The following is a 9,557-nucleotide window of genomic DNA, read 5'->3' on the forward strand; positions in this document are numbered from 1 at the left end:
AAGTATATCTTATCTTATCTTATACAGTATACACCTACAAATGCAAACTTTTTGAAACAATCTGTCCATTGCAACAATTATTTCGGAGCATGCAGGCACTGCTAATATTTAATGACGTTTACCTTTAAATAGGCCTGAATGAAGGTACATAGGTGTAATTTTTATGTTCTCACACTCAGCTTTTTTAAGTAGATTCATGCCACTCATTACTTTGGATTAATTTCTGATCATCAGCTTGTCTTGCGGTTGCTAGGCGCTCCGAGGGCAACACGCGTAATAATACGCGTCGTTGGTTCGAGCTCCCTGATTGGTCCGAGGGGTCCGAAAACCACCCCGTGACTGGATGTCTGTGCCTATAAATACTGTGAGCGCCTATTCCTTCACGTAGCCCTGGTTGATAAGGGAAAATGTATCGTCTCGGCCAACAGTTTTTCATCAAGATCGCGTTCAATTCATTTTTGTCCACCGTGCCACGGGAAGATTTTCATTTTATGAGACAATATAATAAAGGCTGGTCGTGTATTGGCTGATTTTGGACAACCTTTTTGTATTGATCTACAAAGGAAATGCCAAGGTCCAAGAAGAGGAATAGCCGGGGTAAGCGAGGTTGTTTTGGACTAGCTTCTGTAGTGGACCGACGGTAGTTGTAGTTCTTTCAGGGACCGTTGTCTATCGAGGTCCGTTACACGTGACTCGTATAAAGACTACAAATCCAACTCTGGCCTAGACGGCGCCCCACATGAGCCAAACGCAATGGGACAAAGGATCGACAGTGTTACGGGATCGTTCCCAGTTGTATTGTCAATACGTGTGTTTAGTTAATAATGCGTTAATTAGTCATTTGTATGCCCAAAGTAAAGGTGTTTTCAAACGAACGCTAGTCCAGACACCGCTTGTAATGGCGCCGTGCAATCGCCTCCCTAGTTCATGGCCTGAAAGTGAGGTCGCCTAGTTTGTTATTGTGAATTAAACGTATATTTGAGAACGTATTAAGCCAAAGTCAACCCTAAGTATTGTCGACAGAACTGTAACAGACGGCTGGTGTGGTGTTTTCCAGTCTATTGTCGTCAACCGGCCAGGGTGGGCGGACCCTGGCTGGGACTCGAACCCTGTCCGACTCCCAGCCAGGGTACGCCCACCCTGGGAGTCGAACATGGTTCGAGTCCCAGCCACCATGTTGTTGGAGAAAAGACGGCACCCATGTGTCTCCCATCTCACCCATGTCTCTTCCATCTCAACCATGTCTCTCCCATCCCATCGCACCCAAGTGGCAAGAGTTATTCTGTAATGGCAGTCGGATGCAACTATTTAGGTCTTGTTAAAACAAGCAGGACTCTATGGAGGCATACTACTGTTCTAAATGACTATTGGTCGGCTACCATGGCTACCTCAACTATTTACATATCTAATGCAATACATTTTCTTCAAACATCATGCCTGTACTAACTAGTGTAGCACCGTGATTTCCCATTTGAGATTAAAACAAGCAGGCTAGTCTTATTTTACTTATTTGTATATAATTCAAGCCCCGAGTTTGTTACATGTCATTAAAACCAGAAACCTCTGTATAGCAGATTTGCTATACAAACATTGCATGTTTGCATAAATGACAATAGCACAAATGTGTTCTGTAATCATCAACCTGTCCAGCTTGGAAAAACAAGATTTAATATCATTTGCCTGTGCTTTGAGTCAGCTGATAAGCCAGCTGACTTGTACACGGTATTTTACAGTGGCTTGTCTACTCTAAAGGCTTGCAGCAGCTCATGTACAGTTGTAACATTGATGGGACAGGTTGACGGCACTTTGTTTTCATGCCACGTCTGTTTGACCCCTGGCCATCTAGTCTGGACATCGTGTCCTTGTTGACTTGACCAGCGAGACGAGGGTGGCCTTGAACCTACGCCCACAGCTTTCGCTTTTCCCCGACGCATTTACATAAGAAGTTAAAGCCCTCCATGTTTGTTTGTATGACTTATCAGCTGCAAGGTTACGAGAGGCGATAAGATATCTTTGTTTCCGCACCGTGTGGACGACGTGACGACCGGCGGTGGCACAGATGACTGGGGAGGTTTCTATATTTCTGCTGGTTCTTTTCGTTCCATTTAGGGATGCACCGAAATAAATTCTTGGCCGAAACCGAAAATGAGGAAACCGAGACCGAAAAGCGAAACACCGAAATAAATTATTATGCCAATTATTAGTACCATACCATTGCATTTATGGCTACGACTGTGTACTAACTTCATTAAAATCAAGGCATTGCAATTTTTGCAAATCGCTAGGTGTGTCTTTCTCAGGAACATTGAAAAAACGTCCACACCGCAGACATATTGGCGCTTATCCAGACAAGCGTGTGCTGGCCGCAATTTTTGTTTGCGTCATCACAAATGTCTGTTTCGGCCGTGTTGTTTCGGTGATAACGAAAATTCGGTGCACCCCTTATTCCATTGGTCTGACCCTCTGTGTGTTTTTTCTGCGTTCAGGGGGGCAGCAGAGTGGTGCGCATCCCTTCAGCGATGAGGATGCCTCTATCGAGACCCTCAGCCACTGCAGCAGTTTCAGTGACCACAACAGTGGAGCTGATGAAGGCAAGTGTGTGGATGTGTGTGTGTGTGTGTGTGTGTGTGTGTGTGTGTGTTTGGGTCTGTGTGTTTTAACTATGTGTTGTGTACTGTGTAGGGCCTGTATTTGTGGGGACCTTAAAATGGGGAATGTTTTAGTTGTGTTGCATTCTGATACTTAAACGACTGAGTGGTTTGGCTTCCCCTACCTCAACCTCATAAAGCTCTCGGTTGGCTAACACACAGCACACAAAAACGTGTTTTGCAAGATCCATGCAAATAGGTCGCATTGCGGAAGTACAATGAGGTCAAAAACATTTTGCATTGTCTTTAATAAAGAACTCTGGCCAGGCCCACTTGCCCCAATTGTTCCCTACATCCTATTTCAAAACACTTGTGTTTAAACGTATCTGAGTCTGTCTAGCTCTATTGCTGGAGCACGCCATTAACTCTGGAAGTTTGCATCGACGGTCTCGGTTTCAGAACAGTTGCCACCTTTAAAAATAGACGATGGACGATGGTGCACTAACATTATTTTGGATTTAAGCCCCCCCCCACCTGTTATAGACTTCAATATTTTGTCTTCGTCTAATATACCTTTTCCTACTGTGTTCAGGGGGCGAGACTGCTGAAGATGCTGCCCAGGATGACTTCCAGTACAAGCTGAAGGGCTTTATCGACAGCACGGTCGATAAGAGGTAAGTGTGCTTAAAAACGGACGTGGAAGTAAAACTAGACAAAATACAGAAATTAAGTCTGTTTTTCGTTGTGGCAGTGTACTATTCCCGATTCTAATTCTTGTATTCTAGTTCCTGTATAATCCAGCTAATTGGCTATCGCTGTCCCCAGTTAAGGCTTAGTTATGGTTCCACGTTGACGCAGCGCAAGGGGGTTTCAGACCCCCTACGTCCTTGCCGACCCTCCTTGCGTCCGTCGCCAGGGCCTGACGTGCGCCTCCAAAAAGTTGTAACCTTCCGTCGAGGTGACGCAGCAGCAAAGGCTTTGATTGTTCCGCTAACTAAAACCGCCGCAGAACCGAAACGAGTTCAAGACTGCGTCGAAGTGTCTGCGTGGAACCGTAACTGAGCCCAAGTTAGGCTTTTCTACGTGACAATCGCTTCAAATTGGTGGGTGGCTTCTCTAATATAATCGAACCTCGTGCTGACCCCAGTGCGAAGACCAGACAGGGTGCTCTGGACGGCCTGAGGAGCGCCATGGCGACCCGCATCCTGTACGAGTTCATCTCGGAGAGGAGGATGACCATCACGGACAGCATCGAGCGCTGTCTCAAGAAAGGTACACGGCGTGATGCCACGGTGACGTCGTGTTCAGAGGGCGTTTCGTCCGGCTGCCGCACCTGTTGTATTGAAATAAGCGTGGTGCGGGGAAGTGCGCTTATATAGAAGCGGAAGCTATTCAAATGAGGCATTGCAGCCAACGACATGCAGGGCTTAAACTGACCATTCAAACTATTAATTTGCTTCTCTTTTAAGGCCTCATGATTGCTTGTATTCGTGTCATGCAATATTTTTCAGACTCTTTAATAATGCTTGCTTACCCATTAAAAGCAGACTTGTAGTCTTGCCCTCAAACTTGTATGACACTGCATTGTTTTTAAAGCGGCCTCCATTGAATGACACCAGCCCTCCTCCCCCCTCCTCCCCCTCCCCATGGTGTCTCTCAGGTAAGGGTGAGGAGCAGAGTGCCGCAGCGTCCCTGGCCTGCCTGCTGTGCATCCAGCTGGGCTCGGGCATCGAAAGCGAGGAGGTGCTGAAGACCCTGAAGCCCCTCTTCATGAGCATCCTGGCGGACACGTCGGCCAACGTCCAGGCCAGACAGGCGGTGAGTCTGAACATCATTGACCCCCCCACCACCGCCCCAGACTATAGAGCTGCTGCGATCGGTCGCCGTCGTCGATGGCTTGCATGCTGAAAATGCGTTGACGGCGGTATTTTAAATGGACGAAGGTTTTTCTTTCCTTCTTCTGAAACTCTATTCGTTGTAATAACTGTTGCTCCCGTATCACCGTGTAATTGCTGCGTTAATGTCGGTTGCTTTGGCTCTCGTCAACACTTTTAAAGTAAACGTTAGGGCTGCAGCAGTCTTGCTTGTAACGGGTTCCCCAGACGGAAAGCATTTAAAGTACGGCAATACTTGCAATTAAAACCCAACTGCTGTTTGTTGGCCTTCCGTAAGAGCTGTAATGTTTCATGCATAAATTAAACTCCATTGACTTATGAGCTTGTTTATTTAATCATGCTCTCAGTATCGTATGCATCTTTAAGATATTGTCCCACGGTACTTGGATGTTATTTAAACCTGGTACAGAGGTATCGAACAAACTTTAGAATTACAAAGTGCTCATCATATACAAAATACTCAGTTATACAACATGTAGTCTACAGTTATGTGCGTATGTGCTTTGAAAGGGGAACAATGTTTGTCTGTATTCATCTAGTCACTTTCGACTTATTTCCTTATCTAATAACTTTGCTAGGCCGTTGAATCATATCCTTCTTTATTCATGGCAGGTCGCCAAAACGTTGGGCCTGTGTACTCTGGTGGCTGAAGACGACATCTTGGTAAGCGAGAACAAATGGATGTCTATGTTTTTGAATTGGGATGGTCTTTCCATCCCTCTTTGTTGCAGATGTGTCTTCCATCATCGTTATCATTGGCAACAAAGGAGAGTAAATAGCTTGTTAAAAACGTCCGGAAAAGTTCTACAGATCATTTGTAGACTCCTTATCACCACCTCTTCCAACTTACTAAACATCCAAGTAGCATTTTGGCTCCCACACTTTCACAAGCGCGCAGTCCAACAGGGCTCCTGTGTGATCGGCCAGTCCCTCATCGTGTGGGTTCCGCCCTACAGGACGTGCACGCCACCATGGAGAGCTTCGAGCGCCTGTTCGTCCACTCGTACGCCCGCGGCGACGGCAGCCGACCGGCCATCGGCCCCCAGGTCAGCGCTCTGCACACCAACGCCCTGCTGTCCTGGGCCCTGCTGCTGACCATCTGCACCGCCAGCCAGATCCGCGAGGTCCTGCGCAAGTACGAGCTCGCCCCCTACCTCCCTACCTCCCTCCCTCCCTCAAACCCGATAGCTTCCTGCCTCCTTCGGCCAATGACCCCTTTACTTTTTTTTTCTTTTTTTAAGGTGAAATATTATTCCATCAGGTGTGACTCTGATTAGCCGTAACAAACCGAAAGTTCGCCTCTTCTGACATCTCAGGTGGGCGTGTCCACCTAGATGCGTGACGGATTGATGAGCAACGTTGGCTACAGTCCACTGGGTTGGCCGGTAGACTGATCTGTCCAGCACACATCTAGGTGGACACGCCCGCTTGTGATGTACGAAGAGGCCGATTTTCAAAACGGCTTGTGACGGCTAATCAATCACACCTGGTGGTATAATATGTCACCTTTAAAATGAGATGTTGCCAACTTTTGCTGCTTCTGATTGCATTTCTTAACTTTGGAAATCTCCTTTCCCACACATTGTTTTAAACCATGCCACCATCTGCCCGTAATACCAGTGTCCTATTGAACGTATGCGTGTCGCAAGACTCAAAGCAGGCCGTCGTTGCAGCTCGTGTCAACGGATTGTCTGTTTGGTACACGGACCACATTGGAAACGCGATGCGCGTCCTCAGTCCAACAGAGTCTTGTGAAAACCGTCGCCTCGTGATCATTGGCCCTGGTCCTTGACATCGCTCTGCCGTGCCGCGGGGTAATAACGTCCCACTGCCGTGTTGTCTCCGCCTTCGCAGGCATCTGCCCAGGCTGCCCTCGTTGCTGGAGAGCGAGCACGTGAGCATGCGCATCGCGGCGGGAGAGACCATCTCGCTGCTGTTTGAGCTGGCCCGCGACATGGACGCGGTAAGCCGCCGACGCATCAAAGACACACCATTAATGCATTTGTAGTTAGAATTGCAAATTAATGTGTTGTATTTTTTTAGATTGGGCTTTGGGTCTAAAATTGTTAACAATGGGGTTTAATATTTTTCGGTTATCTTTAGTTATTTATTTTTATTTTCGCTTGATTATTTTTAGTGGTTTGAATTGGGATGGGCTGATCGAAAAATCGAAAGAACTTTAAAAAATAGTACACTTTGTTTGATAAGTAGATGAAGTAAGCAGTGTATTTATTGCACGTGTTTGCTAGTGTTAACCGGCCTCCCTCTCTCTGCACTGCTCCCAGGAGTTTGAGTTTGAGGACGGCGAGGTCCTGTGTGACAAGCTGAGCGCGCTGGCGACCGACTGCAACAAGCACCGCACCAAGGTGGACAAACGCAAGCAGCGCTCCGTGTTCAGGGACGTTCTGAGGGCCGTTGAGGTGAGCTCGCTGCACACCGCCCTCTAACAGACCGCATTAGACATGGCCAGAGGACGCCTGGACACTTCAGATAGTCCTTTCTCACATACATTTTGCTCTTATCTCAAGTGACCGGAATCTAGGGACACAATCTGAAGCGGTTGAATGGTTACCGAAATGGTTTCTGTAATAGTTGGTGTCATTTGTTGGCATTTTGCAATTTTGTCAGAACACGCAAATCGCCTAAGAGATATAATTGTTGACGCTGAATTATGAGGTCCACTTCAGAGGTCCTTTGGCCGATGTATCTTAATACTAAGACGTGTAGTGCATTTAAATGCATCTCAAGGATGCCTGTTATTTTGTTAAACTAGAACCATCGTCTAAGATGCAAACACTGGAATCACTAGACTGTCTCCCCCCCCCCTCTGGGGTTTAGAATGAAGTACGAATACACCGCGGTAACGTTGTTTTTCCCCACTTTCTGTTGCTCTATCCAGGAGGGGGACTTCCAGTCAGAGAGCATCCGCTTCGGGACTGAGCGCATGACCGTCGACAGCTGGAGCAGGAAGCGCATGTACGACGCCTTCCGGGAGTTTGTGGGCGCCGGGATGAACTACCACCTGCAGGTAACGCCCGCAATCAGACGGTCTGACGCCTTGCTGGGGGCACGACAATCTGACCGCTGTAACTGGGAAACGAGTCCCAAGTACTGGACCCGTCCACCCGTCGTTTGTCATTTCTACACTCCAGTGTTGATCTGATGCTGTTGATTCTTCTCTTAGTTGCTTTAGGCGAATGCGCTAAATGTAGATGCAGTGTTTTGTTTTATTTGACAAGCAATTACACGGGACATTGGATTGTTTAGCAGTTGCACGATTACATTCTTTGACGCTCGTGTTTCAGTATTTGTAGTTTCTGGAGCGTACGATGGCGTGTTGTTGATTCACTTCCCCTCTGCGTCCTCCTCCCCAGGCCAACGAGTTCATCCGAGACGTGTTTGAACTGGGGCCCCCTATGCTGGTCGACTCGGCCACGCTGAAGGCCATGAAGATCTCACGCCTCGAACGGGTAGGTTCACGGCTAATTCACGGCTTTAATTAAATCGCATTGTGTCCGGTCAGTCGGTCACCCGGTCTGCGCTTGCTCTTTGTCGTCGTGGGTGAAAATGAATACATTTCAAATTAGGGGGACCTTTTCATTATAATCGAGTTTGGTCTCACTATTTAATACTTGGTTCTCATGGTTTAATTTAAGAATAAATTGCTCTATTCAGTTACTCCCGCAATTGGCTAATTATACGCAGATTTTGTACACTTTGAGGTGGGGTGGGCGGTCAAATTTCACTGCATTGTGTGTGAGCTAGGGAAAGGAGACAGGGTATGTTTAAATCAAATGGGAGACATTTTGTAACCTTATCATCCGTTGCCTTGCTCACTCGTCTGGCTGTTTGTTAACGTCACAATATTATTGGATTTTTAATTATGGTTACGAGTCCGTCACTGGGTAATTTTGGAAACCTGCGGTGTTGGTATTGACATGCGTGTCTGGACTGAATGCAACGTCACATTGTGACACACAGAAATGTGACCTACTCGTGGCAGTGTGCACGTGCTATTGAATTAAAACGATGTGCAAGATTCATTGCCAACTAGTGGGTGTGGGGTGTGTGCTCCATGTCTACATCTACTACACTACGATATGTGTTTATTGGAAAAGTGTGGTTATGGCATAATGATTCACTGTTTTTATATTATGTATTAATAATATCTCGTTTCTTTTGTCCCTCTTCAGCATCTGTACAACTCTGCTGCGTTCAAGGCCAGGACCAAAGCCAGGAACAAGTTCAGAGATAAGAGGGTCGACGTCGGTGAATTCTAGTTTAATGTTGGGTGTTCTTTCCTAATCATGGTTTTGGGATCCCTCTCAAACTATCTTTGTCTGTTTTTCACTTGCATTTCCATCTATTCCAGACTATCAAATAGCAAGGCCATTTATTGATCCATACTTCTGGTCATCGGTGCTGTGTGTGTATATAATAACTACTTTCCTCTTTATATTTGTTTTATTTTGAACGTGTGTTAACCTGTTGTCTTGTACCGTGTAACGCTCCTAAATTAATTTCCTTTCCGTAGATTTGGGACCTAATAACATAAAATGTCAAGTGTGTTGGTAAGGGGAGAGGAAGCACCTTGCTAACTATTGTATACAAACAATGAAGTAGAAATGTGTCACTTCAAAGTAGCATGAATAAACATGAACTGGTAAATCCGTTAACATTTGTCATTTCTGGTATTATTTTTGTACTTAAAACGTGTATGAACTGCTCCCAAATTACACAGACCATGCTGTTTACCAAACAAGTTTTTAAACCATTTAGATTTTCATAATCTGATTTAAGATTGTTTTATCAGTGCAACCCACTACATGACTCCAATATTGTGCGCATTGCAGCAAGCGATTTGCGATATAGAAACATTTTTTTATTCTTGCAAAGCATTTAGACCGCTTATATAGGTGGTCTTATTTCACCTATCTAAAAATGTTCCCATTTATTCACGGAGCAGAAGTCCAGGGTTATATCCCTGGGCTAATTTGAGGCGTTGGTGGATGGATTACTCTTTAGAGACTGGAGAGAAAAATATGGTACTGTAACATAACTCAACAAAAGTGAC

At 46.0% G+C, this 9,557-nt stretch overlaps 1 protein-coding gene across 1 annotated transcript; it reads left to right on the forward strand.

Annotated features, from left to right (window-relative positions):
* Positions 1–379: 379 nt before the first annotated feature.
* On the forward strand, positions 380–9,309 carry ifrd1 (interferon-related developmental regulator 1). The gene is made up of 12 exons (XM_056578646.1): positions 380–597; positions 2,487–2,591; positions 3,181–3,262; positions 3,736–3,860; positions 4,249–4,406; positions 5,096–5,146; positions 5,440–5,618; positions 6,338–6,446; positions 6,769–6,903; positions 7,383–7,511; positions 7,858–7,953; positions 8,677–9,309. Exons 1-12 carry the CDS (start codon positions 567–569, stop codon positions 8,761–8,763), a joined length of 1,287 nt encoding a protein of 428 aa, XP_056434621.1. The 5' UTR covers positions 380–566; the 3' UTR covers positions 8,764–9,309.
* Positions 9,310–9,557: the final 248 nt, after the last annotated feature.

The sequence above is a fragment of the Gadus chalcogrammus genome, chromosome 19 (assembly GCF_026213295.1).
Source record: "Gadus chalcogrammus isolate NIFS_2021 chromosome 19, NIFS_Gcha_1.0, whole genome shotgun sequence".
In the NCBI taxonomy this organism is placed as follows: Eukaryota; Metazoa; Chordata; class Actinopteri; order Gadiformes; family Gadidae; genus Gadus; species Gadus chalcogrammus.